The 15,510-nt window shown below is 35.6% G+C and overlaps 1 protein-coding gene across 3 annotated transcripts in view; it reads left to right on the plus strand.

Moving 5' to 3' along the window:
- The window catches only part of eda (ectodysplasin A), a 42,544-nt gene that overhangs the window by 18,802 nt on the left and 8,232 nt on the right, over nt 1-15,510 (plus strand). For all 3 annotated transcript variants that reach the window (XM_067406550.1, XM_067406551.1, XM_067406553.1), the window contains exon 2: nt 11,778-11,841. In XM_067406550.1, the coding sequence (XP_067262651.1) occupies nt 11,778-11,841 (64 nt within the window). The remainder of the gene's footprint in view (nt 1-11,777; nt 11,842-15,510) is intronic.

The raw sequence follows: 15,510 nt of genomic DNA on the forward strand, positions 1-15,510 counted from the left end.
TAATATAGACCTCACTCAGGTACACGCTGGAAAATGGGTCACACACACCTCAGCATTAACGTAGACCGGACAAAGGAACTCAGGAAGCACAGTGCTATAAATACTAAAGCAAACGAGGAACAAATAAGATAATTAATTGGATGACGGGTGAATAGAATGACTAATCAATACAACACAGGGAAACTAGGTTAAATGACAGGGTACTCACTTATGGGAAAAAAGTTGCCAGGGCATTCAGCAAAATAACTGACATGTAAGGGCACGTAAACAATAACAAAATTTTTATTTTTGTGCAGGGCTTTTGTGCCCAAACAATCAGACTGCAAGTGATATGCAATGTGATATGAAGGAGAGGGTGTGTCTGATATACTGGAACCAATAGGCTATTGAAACAAATCTGTGTTTTGTTTTGCATATAAAGGTGCTGGTCATTTAATTAGAATATCGTGAAAAAAGTTCTTTTTTTTTTTTTTATTGTAAATTATTTTAAAAAATGAAACTTTCATATATTCTAGATTCCCTACATGTAAAGTAAGACATTTCAAAAAAAAAATTATTTTTTTTATTTGTTGATTAGAGCGTACAGCTAATGAAAGTCCAAAATCCAGTATCTCAAAATATTACAATATATACATTTGTGTTTCATTAAATGACCATCCCTAGAGTATAAATTGTGGGTCTCTTGTTCTTTGAAACCACGCTAATGGGGAAGACTGCTGACTTGGCAATGGTCCAGGAGACGATCATTGACACCCTCCACAAAGAGAGTAAGTGACAGAAGGTCATTACTGAATGGGGTGGCTGTATACAGAGTGATGTATCAAAGCATATTGAATGCAAAGTTGACTGGAAGGAAGAAATTTGGTAGGCAAAGGTGCAAAAGCAACAGGGATGACTGCAAGCTTGAGAATACTGTCAAGTAAAGCCGATTCAAACACTTGGGAGAGCTTCACAATGAGTAGAATGAAGCCGGAGTCAGCACATCAAGAGTCACCACACTCAGACATCTTCAGGAAAAGGACAACCAAGCCACTTCTGAAACAGAAACAACGTCAGAAGCATCTTACCTGGGCTAAGGAGAAAAAGAACTGGACAGTGAACAGTGGTCGAAAGTCCTCTTTTCAGATAAAAGTACATTTTGCATTTCATGTTGAAATCTTGGTCCCAGAGTCTGAAGGAAGACTGGACAGGCACAGAATCCAAGCTGCTTGAAGTCTAGTGGGAAGTTTCTGAAGTTAGTAATGATTTAGGGGGCCGTGACATCTGCTGGTGTTGGTCCATTTGTGTTTTATCAAGTGCAAAGTCAATGCAGCCATATTCCAGGAGATTTTGGAGCACTTTATGCTTCAATCTGCTGGCAAGCTTTATGGAGATGCTGATTTCCTTTTCCAGCAGGACTTTAGCACCTGCCCACAGTGCAAAAACCACTTCCAAGTGGTTTGCTGACCATGATATTACTGTGCTTTATTGGCCAGCCAACATGACTGACCTGAATCTATGGCATATTTTCAAGAGAAAGATGAGAAACAGTCGATCCAACAATATACAGATGATCTGAAGGCTCAATAGTGCCTCAGCAGTGCCACAGGCTGATCACTTCCATGCCACACTTCACTGATGCTGTAATTTGTGCTATGAGCAAGTCATTTGCTGTAATATGTGCTGAAGACCAAGTATTGTGTGCACAAATGAACATACTTTAAAGAACTTGAACTTTTCTGTTTTGCAAATCCATTTTTTGATTGATCTTAGCAAATATTCTAATATTTTGAGATACTGGATTTTGGACTTTCATGAGCTGTACGCTCTAATCATCAAAATTTAAACAAAAAACTTTTGAAATGTTTTACTTTACATGTAGGGAATCTAGAATATATGAAAGTTTCGTTTTTAAAAATAATTTACAATAAAAAAAAATACTTTTTGATGATATTCTAATTATATGACCACCTGTATATGGAATGCATTAATCACATTTTTTCACTGATCGGTACGCTTTTTCTGCATTTATTTGAAATTGTCTCAGTTGATTAGATTGGATTGGGAGCAAAAGTTGTACAAGTCAACTCATATCTTGTTGTTTTGGCATTTTGATAACTAGATAACGATTATGAGACTCTGTTGCAGTTTTGCTTTGTGTAAATTTTTTTCTGTTAACATGCTTTCTACTATCCCGGCATAATATACAGAGACAACTCCAAGGGTGACTTCCCGAAAAGTGTAAACACTGTGGCTCTGTGGCCTTTTCAGACATTGCTCTGTTTGTGCGAGTGGTTTAATGTGTCAACTTCTGGCTCATCCAATGGAGTGATTTATTTCAGTTCGTTTTTGTGATGTTAACTGTGCCGAATTACAGTTTCTGGATATGGGTTGTATAATAAGGAAAATGGGTTGTATATAAGGACCAAGCCATTAGTTTTCAGTCAGCTCTATTTTACTTTGTAACAGTATTTGCAGAACCACAAATGTCTGCTGAGTGGTATTTTTTTTTAGAAGAACAGATTTCTTCAAATTGGATATTGGTCTGTTTACTGTAATACAGGGCATAATAGCTATTCCTCTTATTCCTTTGTTACTGTGTTATGAACTCTGATATTTGGTTGGCCACAAATATGCAGCCCAGTAATAAATCTTTTGTGTAGTTTGTTTCGCTGTACTGTACGAGAATGCTTTGTAAGAGTGTGTAATGTGAGTAAATGTATATTTATTTCCAACAATATCAGTGGAACCCAAAGCATCCGTCTTCTCATGTTTGTGTGTGTGAATTTGAGCAAGATGGGTGTTTTTCAGAATCGGCAGCTATGTCAGTTTGTTGACTACATCTTCAAAACAGCTCTTTACATCTTCCAGTCTCTTTCTGTCTCTTTATCTCTTTCCCTCTTGCATCTGTCCTCTGAGTCATAACAGTTGAATCATTTGCTCCTGCTGAATATAGCTCTAATTGAAGTTGTGTGTTTTCATAGCTTTTGTTTAATTTATTTGGTGTTTTTTCTTGTCAGAAAGGAAATTGGAGACTGATCTTCTGCCTAGGCTGAAGTGTATGCGCCTAAGTGTGAATGTGAGCATACTGTTCATATCAAGAATTGTTTTGGTTACGTGTAGGTGTGTTGTTCAATGTTTAGGATGTTGCTTTTAAAACTTGCTTTTAAGTTCATTGGTGAGTGTCCACTGAACTGTGTATGTAAGGGGAGTGAAACTACAGGACTTCCTCTGGAGATCCACTCTCAATAGTTTTTTTTATTGGTAAATCTATGCCAGTGTTTCCCTCACCGCTCATGGCAAAAGCAGTCATTTTTTGCCTGGACATGTGCCATAAAAAATGAAAGAAAATGCATCTTTTTTTTAATTTGTCCTTGTGATTGCGAGCCATGCGTAGTAATCAACAATGCAAAAATCTGTCATTCGATTCCCGAACAAATGACACTTATGAACTAATTATTTTGAGTGCATCAAAAGCATACAGTCTGATTCATGAACAAATGACTCTTTATGAATTACTCACAAACTTAGGAGTTACTGTTTCAATTAGTCTGATGAATCCTTCTCTACTTTGGAATTGAAATATATAATTGAATCAAGAGTTTGTGAATCCAAATTGAATCCGGAAATATGTATAGATTCCCAGCCTTAAAATATATTTCACCCTAAAATCACCAGAATTTATATTTTGAATGAAAAATGGAGCATATTTTTTGTATTTAATGCATTGTAACTTTTTTAAAAAAATCAGTCAACATTCTGATGTGATCTCTTATCGTCTTGCCAACTTTTCATTTGTGTCAAGCTATCATCGCCATGTCCATGACACATTTATAGTGATCGTCTTGCATTGGAGATTAATGTTTTTTTATATTTTATTTTATTATTTGCATGATGGAATGATGATATAATGCTTTTTTCTCCCACGGGATGTAACATGAAATAGAGCAATAATAGATGAAAAGACAGAGGGAAATGAATCCAACACTAACAGCAGTATCAAAGCAAGAACACATGCTTTGATCAGCTTCAGCACTGAAATCTGCAGACCGAAGAGCAAGTAGGTCATCAGAAGGTTTTCTTGTGTTTCCATTTTTGTACTTCTATCCAGATTTCTCCAAAGGTTAGCTCATAGTTTGGATTTTAAACCTATGAATAAAATCATATTAATAGACTATCAGGTTATTTTATCTTCATCATAATAATAATAAGAGCATTCCTCCTGGAGGAAAACGAGGTGACATGAGGATATAACAGGAGAGGAGAAGAAAAGGGCCTATTGATGAAGAGGCCAGTTAGAGTTTATCACTCTTTGCATCTTTTGTGTCTGTGTTTGTGAGTGTGTACGCACATCTCTTCCAGTGTTGGTCCCAGATGGGCTCCAGCTGTATGAGTAAAAAGCCACATCCAGCTGTCCATGCTGTGTGTGTCACACTGGCCTCTAACTGGAGAAACTCACCGCTTATGAGGTGAGAACATGTTGAGACCACTGTCACATAAGGTCTGGCACTTTTCCTTTATGTGTGTGTTTTATAAAACCGCCAGCCATTTTAACCATTGTTGTAATTGTTGTTATAAGCCATTGTAACCAATGTTAGCATATTGAGAAATGACATACTTGCACATTCAAGCCACACATTATACGATGAAAGTGTGTGTGCTTTACTTGAGAAGTTGTCCTGTACCAAACTCAAGTCCACATTCCTATCAGGTCAAACACCGCTCTGACCTGCCACTCAGTATTGTGTGCTCGGAGACACACTTTGTGTGTGTGTGTTTGAGAAAATATAACTCTTGCCAGAGAACATTTGATTTCTGATGTGCTCTTTAGCCAAAGCAAGCAGAGCTGTAATCAGATTGCCACGGTAAAAAGATCCCTCCACCGAGGGAGTGACATCATTAACTGTTGTGAAGGTCTCTCATTCGCAACCTGACATAAACTGTTCGACAACCTTGACATACTTTGCTCAAACTCTACTAGAGCCCTTTCTTTTAAACCCTTTTAGAACGTCATTGAACTAGTTTAAAGCCATTTGTTTCACGTTAATGAACCATAGCATCATCTGAACACTCTAGATGTAACAATGTACGTTATTATTGTGTGTCAACAATAATAGTTGTATCTGAAATTTTTGTGGCTAAAAAAAAAAAAAAAATTAATAATAAATTAATTTTAATTAAGAAATTAAAGACATTATATAACAGTTTCATCATAGTCATTGTATGTATAAATAGCTTTTTGTATGCATTTTTGAATAAATTGATAGAGCTGTAAAAAAAAGAAAAGAAAATGAGCATCACATTATTAACACCTCCTTCTATAATCCTCTTTTACTTTTGAAAATTCAGCCTCTCAAAATTACACGTGGTGTTTCAGGTTAATTCTGATAAATTGGGCCAATTTTTGGGATTCCTGCCTGATTTACTACCTGAATTCACCCCACATGCTTTCAGATGGCTATAGTGCTTGGTCTGTTGTTTGTACATTTTAAATGTCATGTGCTGGAAGCTAGAAGTGCTGGAAGATTTTGTGCTCCGCTGAAAATGGGATATGTAATTTTTATTATTAAACTCTTGGCTTAAATATCTCCAAATGATTGTCTAATGATGGTAATGACGTGTGATTTATGATTGACCGGTCGTGAGATGGTCTCCCTGGAGCAACGTAGGATTAACTGCCTCTCACAATATTGTAATGGCTGGCTGTGATCTCAGAAGCTCTCCATTTCCTGGAATACATCTTCCAAACTTTCAGCTAGAGGCCCAGATCCTTAACCACTAAACAACCACTGCAGTCTGTCAGTTTCTCCAGTTAAATCTAGGCATATGTCTCTTCTGCCCATGTCAACGAAACGTCTTCGCATGCAATCAAATTATTTGATTACACTTTGATTTAGCATTACACTTACATACACATTTCATACACACACTTAAGTGTGTGCATCTCTAGAGGATTGCATCTCTCAGTAGGAGTTTAATTGTATGATGTCAAGTGAGCTTCATTGGTCCAGGAGGACTGCGGTCATTCTCAACAATGAGAACATCTGCTCAAAGCGAGTGCTGTCTTGCTCTGTGATTGGGTCATAATGTCAAACTATCAAACATCTTAATCCATCCTGACATTTTTCCCTTCTTCTTCTAGAACATTCAGGATTTATCACGCAATTCTGTCAACAGATCTCTGCCCATCAGTGTTTAATTCATGTTAATGGGCAATTAACAATATGTGGATGGTTTATTGAAATATTTTAATGTCATTTATTGTACATCTGGTATCTTGTGGGGTTTGACTATTCGATCTCTGAGGGTTTCACCACTTTAGTGATAATTGACATGATTTGCAAAAACAAGCTTGCACCGCTAAAAACAAATTTTGTCAGCTATTTTTTAAATTTAGTCTTTGTCTCAGTCCTGTTTAGTTTTTTTTTTGCTTATTTGGTGAACCTTGTCCTATTTTTGTTTATTCAAGTTAGGGGTGTGCGATATTGACAAAAAATCTCAATATTTAATGGGATTTTATCAATAAGGATGACCAGACAATATTTTGCTGAGTGTGTTATTGTGCTGGTTTGGGACTGCCATGGACAGCTGACTCCTAAAGTTTTTGTTATTCATATTTTGTGCAGTGTTTAGTTCGCAGCAGTGACGGAAATTCAATTTTCCAATAAGTTTAAACACTCTTTGTGTGATTGCTTAACTATATCAAAGACAAATACTCATACAGGGGCATTTTTAATAAGGCTATATCACACCGTGTATGCACTCTATATGCGTGTTTTTGTTTGCTTTTTGCCAAATGAGGGACATACTCGATAATGTCAGATTGCACATCATTAAAACAACAATTATGATATTATTGTAGACGATATGTATCGCACACCCCTAAGTCAAGTTTTCTGGTTTTCTGTCTAGTTTTAGTCATTTAAAACTTAGTCACATTTTCGTCATGCTGCGTAATGGTTAAATTATAATAATGATTATTTTGCTCAAAATTATATATTGCTCAAAAATATGCTCAAAAATGGGTGCTCGACCAAAAAAATGAATGAAAAACAGTCGGCACACCAAAGCTCCAAAAAATAAGCGAAAATTTTTAATATAAGACTCACACCGGGTTACGTTTCGAGCATGCAGGCTCTTCATCAGACAAGTAAAAACATTTACCTAACAAGCCTTTATAGTAACAGGTGATTAATCAAGGATCACATGACGGAGAAAAAAAAAGTAACAGACATACATTTACACATCATGGAACACGAAGGCACAAAGAAAAATGTAAGATATTAAATGTCAGAGTCAAAATTTAAACATGCCAAATTGATAAAGAAAATCATGATAACAATACAGTCGAGATCCATGTTATAGTTCATCACTGAGAAGCTTTGATCGCAGATTTAGTCGCAGCAAACAGCACAAGTGACTTGTGACAGAACACAATTTAATTTAAGCAGAATATCTCATATGGAGATCACTAAACTCTGGCTTGTTTGTCTGTGTTTTCGGTGGGTTTTTTCTTTTTTTCAAATCATCTATGGGGGTAACTTCTGCAGTGTAGAAAGTGCAGTTCTGCATGGCTGCCAGATTGCAAAGATGCAAAAGTCTGGCAACCGCATACATAAACACTCGTAGAAGAGGCTTGTACAGCCGTCTGTAATATTTTGTCATCATTTTTTATTTTATTTTTTTCAACAAAAATGAAAAGATTTTGGTTAAAAAAAAATTAACTACATTTTAGTCTCATCTTTTTCATTAACGATATTGCATGTTGATATAGTCAGAGTTTTCGTTTAATGACTTTACTGCCGCCTTGTCATCGTCTTAGTCATGGTAAAACGCACTTATTTTGTCATAATGTCGTTAATGAAATTAACACTACTAAAAACACAATAATTGAGAGCTTTTTATAATAGATCTTTTGTTTGGATCCGAGTCCATTTGACATCAAGTTCAATTTGGTTGCTTGGAGTGAAAATGGCTTTCTAAACTCAAGTGTGCATCTGTGAACCACTCACAGGCTTTATGTAATAACCTGTAATAACCACATATATTTTGGAATTGTGTAAAACTGAAAAAAAATGAACACAGTGGATTTGCATTCACAAAAAGTGTTGGTATACAAGCCAAAATTCAAATCAAATATTTAGTATTTTCTGCAGCGATGGTAGTTAATAGCCCCTGCTGGTCACTTATCACTTTGGGTTAAGCAGAAGAGTGGAAATAAACTCTGGTTTGACACAAATAACACAATAAGTAGTCACATTACATTGTGAGAAGTGTTAGAATGTGAGATTTTTTTTTTTTTTTCTTCTGTCAGAACAGGTCAACAGCAGGTTAAAACTGTTTGCATAGAGGGAAAATTTTGAAGAAGAAAAAAAAGGCCCCTAATGTTTCAGAAAAACAAGGAAAATGTAAATAAAGTGCAGTGTATTAATGTGATACACACATGCTTTCTTGTATTGTGCTGTGTTTGTGTTGCAAGTATGTGTGTGTGGTCAGTCTGATTAAAAAGGTTGTTTTTCACTGGCTGTCAGCGGAAAGAATGGAAAATGTCAAAATAAGTATGAGTGGAATAGATGCTACTGTTAGCTCAGACCACACACATACACAACTTCTTCAACACGCAATGTCATACAATTCAAACAGAATAAATTAGGCCTCATACAGCGTGTACCCTAACTATAAATATTGTTTCAGAGCAACACATGTGTATGTGTGAGTCTACACACGTGTACGTATGAGGGTGTGAGTGTATCTGTCCTCGGTGACAACTGACAAACTAATCACATGCACGTATTCATCATGCAGCAGCGTTTATCTGTTCACAATCTCATGTTTTACAAGCATGAAGAAATGTACACACATGCGGACACACGTTTGAGGGAAGCAATTTTAGCTTGATGGAGCATTTGACCAATCAGGTTGTGGGTGGTCGAAAAGACAAATATCTCTCTCTCTAACTTGTGTCCTCTAGTGTGTTTTGGTAACACTTTCCAATAAGGTTCCATTCATTTGTATTAGTTAATGCATTTGGTACACTACCACTTAAAAGATTGAAGTCGTAAGATTTTGATTTTTTTAATTACAATTTTATCAATTTAAAAATATTTTTTTTTATTGTAACACATTTTAAAATTTAATTTATTCTTGTGATGCATTATTCTCGAAGCTGCATTTTCAGCACATGATCCTTCAGAAATCATTCTAATATGCTGATTTGGTGGTCAGGAAATTATTATTCTTATTATTACAAATGATGAAAACGGCTGTGCTGCTTAATATTTTTGTGGAAGCTGTGATGCGTGTTTTGAATGTTTATGGATTATATAATGGATTGAAAATTCAAAAGAACAGCATTTATTTGCAATCTTTTGTAATATTGTAAATGTTTTTACTGTAACGTTTGATCGATTTTGGATCATCCTTGCTGAATAAAAGTATTAATTTCTTTTAAAAAAAAAAAAATCTCATTGCCCACAAATGTTTGAACAGTTTGTAGTGCTATGAATGGATTGTTCATTCTTAGTTCATGATAACTTATACATTAACTAATGTGAACAAATTGAACTTTTTTGTAAAGTGTTACCTTATAAATAATCCCACTGTGCATCTCTTGTAATATTGCAGTTACACAAAGTTTGTAATGACCTTAAAGAGAGAAAGAAATTGGTGCGCAGTTGAAAAAGTGTACAATGTTTCCTTTAGTGTGTGTGTGTGTGTGTGTGTGTGTGTGTGTGTGTGTGTGTGTGTGTGTGTGTGTGTGTGTGTGTGTGTGTGTGTGTGTGTGTGTGTGTGTGTGTGTGTGTGTGTGTGTGTGTGTGTGTGTGTTGTAAAAGAGACAGATGAGATGTCTCACACTAGAGTCGAGTTACAGGGTCTAGACTGCACAGATCTGTTTCTCACACACACACACGTCTTGCTAAATGAGGACATACAATAGACTTCTATTGTTTATATTTAAAGCTAATTTTAATTACTGCAGACTAACCCAAACCATTCTTCTAAAAGAAAACATTTAGCATATTTAATATTAGAAACACATTATTTAAATCCCTTTTAGTTAGGATGGTGAATTGATTGTCTCCAAAGGCAGATTTTGTCAGATTTGGCTAACTTCTAGGGTCCGTTTGGTCCCTAAAGTACCTGTAATTAAACCTGCGTACTCACCTTCTTTTGTTGCTGATCATAATTGTAAATGAGCAGATCATTGTGAGCTTGGAGAAATGTTTTGAATGCTCCCTCACACACACACACACATAGAGACTCTGAGCCAGAACATCATGTCCAAAGGCTGGAACATCCTCTGGCAGGAAGACGGGCCTACAGTGTCCGATTTCAAACACACAGTGGATTAAAAAACACAGCAAGGTGTTTACAGATCTAAAAGTGTCATCTTACTGGTAAAAACACACACATACTCATGTTCTTGCTCGCACTTCAATGTTTTAGATGGATATGTGAATACACATGACACCAATGCACTCTGGGGCTGAACTCTGTGATTTAGTGGCTTCTCTAATCACATAAATAACATGAATTTTACCCATACACAGCTGCATGACCCCGCTAACCCCGCTCTATGAGTCTGTGTGTGTGAATTCAGGCTCCTTTCCCTTCAACAATCCTGCAATGAAGATGACAATGGCAGTCTAGGTCTTGTAACATGACTCTACTGTGAAGCACAGCAGGGTTATGTTCTCTGTCGTACTGACACAGACATGGATATGTGCTACTGCATCTGACCCAGAGTTTCTCTTCTCTCAACTTTTCATTATAAACACACATGGGAACTCCAGACTGTCCTGAAGTATCCTGACCTGATAGTTATCCCTGAAAATAAGATATATTATAAGGTGTGTGTGTGTGTGGGGTCCAGGTATCAGGTATGGCAATATCCAAAATTCTAGTCCTTGACATTCCTTTTGGTCCCCATGAGGAAAACGGCTTATAAATCATACTAAATTGTTGTGCTTTTTTTTTTTTTTTTTAATTAAATGCAGAAAGTTTTCTGTGATGGTTAGGTTTAGGGTAGGGTTAGGGGACAGAACATACAGTTTGTACAGTATAAAAATTATGGAAAGCCAACAAGGAAAGAATGGAAAGTAGAAAGGAAGGAAAAATGGAAAGAAAGAAGGATAAAAGAAAAATAGAGGAAAGGAAATACAGAAAATGGAAGGAAGGAATGGCAAGGAATGGAAGGAAAGAAGAAAGGGAAAAGAACAGAAAAAGAAAATATGAATAAAAAGATGAAAGGAAGGAAAGAATGAATATAAAGATGATAGGATGGGAAAATGAAAAAGAAATTAACAAAGGAAGGAAAAAAAAGAAGGAAGCAAAGGAACAGCGAGTTTTTACTCTTCAGAGCACAATAACCTCATCAATTCAGTAAAAATCTCTTTTTCTTTCTGTGTGTGTGTGTGTGCGCGTTGTAGCCATGCAGCGCTATTACTCTGGTCATATGTGAGATAATGATAAGAAAAGTATTTCCTTTCTAAATAATTCATTACGTTTATGTGATTTTGTTTGTGTGATAGATCATCCAAATGGAATGTCTTACTGCTGTAAATCCACAGGGTTTCTCAACACACACACACACACATTGTTCATTATGTGTTGTCTTTCAGCAGAGGTGTGTGTGTGTAGTTATAGTTTTTATGAAGAAGTGGATTAGTTTCATTGATCATGTCTTGGCTCAAACTCAAGCTGGAGTTAAAATGTAAAATGCTTTGAAAAGGCTCCATGAATTAATTTTATTCTTCTGCACTGTATTTAAAAAAAAATGTATTCCTTCATCTTCACAGAGCAGATGGAGGGATGAACACACAAGAGGGCTGGAGAGAGTCATTCATCGTACCAAACGTTCAGGTAAAAAAACCCTCTTTTGTGTGTGTTGGTATTCATGAAATTTAGAGCTTATATTAAGTGTGTGTGTATGTATGTGTATACGTGTGTATGTGAGTATAAAGCCTGTGAGATTGCCAGAATTTCTCTTTGATGTGGTTTAGAGTTCAGAACGAGATGCATTTCCTTCATTTGATCACGCTACCTCTCACTCGCTCTCTTTCCCCCTCGTTCATTCCTTCCATCTTACTCATTATTGGGCTATGCTGCGCACACCAGTAGTTTATATGTGAAATCCCTCTCCTTTTTCCATTCTAGTAGCTTCTAACAAACCGATATTGCACCTCTCTCTCTTTCTCATTTGCCGACTCCAGCTTTGGTTACCTACTCCTCTTTCCACAGCCATGATTGGCTCCAGTTGGCAGCGGTTTGATTGGCAGGTGGTTTTGGCTTTGATTATGGCTGTGCAGTGACTGGCTCTGATCGGGAGTTCTACTGTTTCAGCTTTTGCACCTGTGTGCGTCATGTGCCAAATCAAATACCGACACAACACAGATAACATGCACGCATACCACACACAAATGTCATTGCAACCACTGCTAAAGCAGATGTCTGGAGAGCAAGGTTACTGATGATCCATACAATATAAAATTCGGTATATGATATAATGCAGTTTAATGTTAACAAAATGAATGTGGATCAGGAAGGAATTATACAATAAATTATATGATGGCCTTATGACTTTATATTTCACATTGGTAGAATGTCATGAATAATATTTTAAATAATAAAACAAATCTTTCTTTGGTCCACTTTTAGTTTTTTCAACTGTTCATCAATTTTAAAAGAGCTTTATTTTGGTCATGCATGTCAAAACTAATGATGCTTTTTGCTGAAATCTAACTTTTCTTTTAGATCACAGCCTACAAATTCGGGCTTTTATATAATATTTAGTTTTGTGTAGACTTGTGCCGATATTCGGTAATGCGATATATCACGATAATGAATATGCTCGGTATTGTTATCATGGGCATTTCAAAATACCGTAAATAATTTATTACCAATTATTAATTTTTTTATAATGCAATTAAGAATACTTTCCCCATCAACCATATAAAATGCACAACACCGCTGTATTCTGTGTCAAAAGAACACGCACTCAGATGTAAACAATCCCAACGTGCATGAGAAGCACATGGCGGAACGAGTGAAGGAGTGTGTGGAAAAATGCACTTATGAAAGGGCATTCGTTCACTCTCTGACAGCAGAGGGCGCTGATTGAACAGCAGAACGCAACGGTTACCCCGGGAACCCCATAAACAAAGCAACTGCGCTGGTGAAGTTTTTAAAATGCCTCAAACATATATTTTAATCTGGACTACAACATGCCCCAATGATTAGAAATGTTCTGATCATTTGTTATTGTTCAGTAAAACTTTGAGACATATGGCATGTTAATTCATTATTACCAAACTGACAATGAAAAATACTTATAAAGCATTGATTATTCTTAGTTAGTTAATTTCTTAGTTACTGTTTAATAACATTACTAAAATCAAAAGAACTTATTTAATGAACCTGAGATAAAACTAACAATGATCAGTTGTGTTTCTTAACTAAAATTAACAATAAATACTTTCTGTAACAAACGTAGCTATTGCTTTATATTATATTATATCTTATGATTATATGATTATATCTTAGTTAATGCATTAAATAATGAGACCTTATTGTAAAGTTTAACCTGTTGTTCTTTATAGCCTAATTCTTTTGCACTTTATTTGAAAATTTGACATTATATTCTTTGAAATTGTATTATTGTATTTAAACATTCAGAGTTATTTTTGTTATTACAAAAAGAGTTCTTAAACCTGTTATACTATGACAACACTTTTTTTTACCGTATACCGTGATAAAAGCTTCAGCAATTAATCGCAACATGAAATTTTGATACCGTCACATGCCTAGTTTTGTGTGTGTGTGTGTGTGTGTGTGTGTGTGTGTGGTGCGGAGGTCAGCAGACAACACTTACTGTAATTGTACTATTACAAAAAAGAAGTCTGAGAGGAGTTGGTATTGTTTTACCACCATAAACTGTCCTGAACTGCTCCATTTCATGACTAGACAGTTGTGCTATATTACCTTGTGGTAATGTGACCGCGTGTGAACAGTCAAATGCACCTTTTTGGTCAAAATGCCCATCTTGGCAAGTTATCAATATAAACATAAAAGGCAATTATTGTGTTCCAACTGGTATTGAGAATAACAAAATTGGCTTTACTCTTGTTGCGCATCTTAAAGGATTAGTTCACTTTCAAATTAAAATAATTTACTCACCCCCATGCCATCCAAGATGTCCTTCTCTCTTCAGTCGAAAAGAAATTAAGGTTTTTGATTAAAACATTCCAGGATTTTTCTCCTTTATAGTGGACTTCAATGGAGCCCAAATGGTTGAAGGTCAAAATTACAGTTTCAGTGCAGCTTCAAAGGGCTTTAAACAATACCAGACGAAGAATAAGAGTCTTATCTAGAGAAACCATCACTAATTTTCTAAAAAAAAATAAAAAAGTTAATCATTTTAACCATAAATGCTAATCTTGAACTAGCTTTCTTCTTCTCTATTAGAATTGCGGCAGTGTGGACACTGCTAAGTGTATTACTGCCCTCCACAGGTTAAAGTTTAAACTAATTGTTATATACTTGCACTAGCATATTGTATATGACAATTTAGTTCAAACTTTAACCTGTGGAGGGCAGTAATACACTTAGCACTATCCACACTGCCGCAATTCTAATAGACAAGAAGAAGAAAGCTAGTTCAAGATTAGCATTTATGGTTAAAATGTATAAAATTTAAAAAAAAAATAATTGGAAAATGAGTGATGGTTTCTCTAGATAAGACCCTTATTCCTCGTTTGGGATCGTGTAGAACACTAAGCTTCACTATAACTGTAATTTTGATAACTTCAACCGTTTGGTGCCCATTGAAGTCCACTATAAGGAGAAAAGTCCTGGAATGTTTTCATCAAAAACCTTCATTTCTTTTTGACTGAAGAAAGACAGACATGAACATCTTGGATGACATGGGGGTGAGTAAATTATCAGGAAAATTAAATTTGAAGGTGAACTAATCCTTTAAGAGTGCGTTATGTAAGCACATTTACATAAGTAAAATTTTATACAATTTATTAGTGAATTAGACCCAGTATATTTCAGATTATTGTTCTGTATGTGTTTGTTAATTTTGACAGCAAATTCTGATTTAGTTTTAATCATGGTCTTTTGACAAAAATGCTGTTTAGTTTTAGTCATCTGAATTGTTTTAGTTTTAGTCGAGTAAATATAAGATTTTAGTCGAGTAAAACCTAGTCAGTAAATAAGAAACAAATATAATAACAAATAAATATTATTTCTTATTAAAGCTACTAAAGTTGCTCAGCCAAGAGCAGTGAGTGATTTTCTCTTTTTCTTTTGTTGTTTGAATTAACATTTAAGGACTCAGAGCCCGTCCACATGGAGACGTGTTTAGCTGTATACGCAAAATTTTTGTATCATATTGCCATTTTGTCCAGGCGGATCTGGCGTTTTGGGAGCCTGAAACCACTATTTTTTTAAACCGGGTCCCACAGTGAATAAATCTGCAAATGGCACCCTTGTGTTTTCGTGTGTACAGCCAATCCATATATTTTGTGA

The sequence above is a fragment of the Chanodichthys erythropterus genome, chromosome 13, assembly GCF_024489055.1.
Source record: "Chanodichthys erythropterus isolate Z2021 chromosome 13, ASM2448905v1, whole genome shotgun sequence".
Lineage (NCBI taxonomy): Eukaryota > Metazoa > Chordata > Actinopteri > Cypriniformes > Xenocyprididae > Chanodichthys > Chanodichthys erythropterus.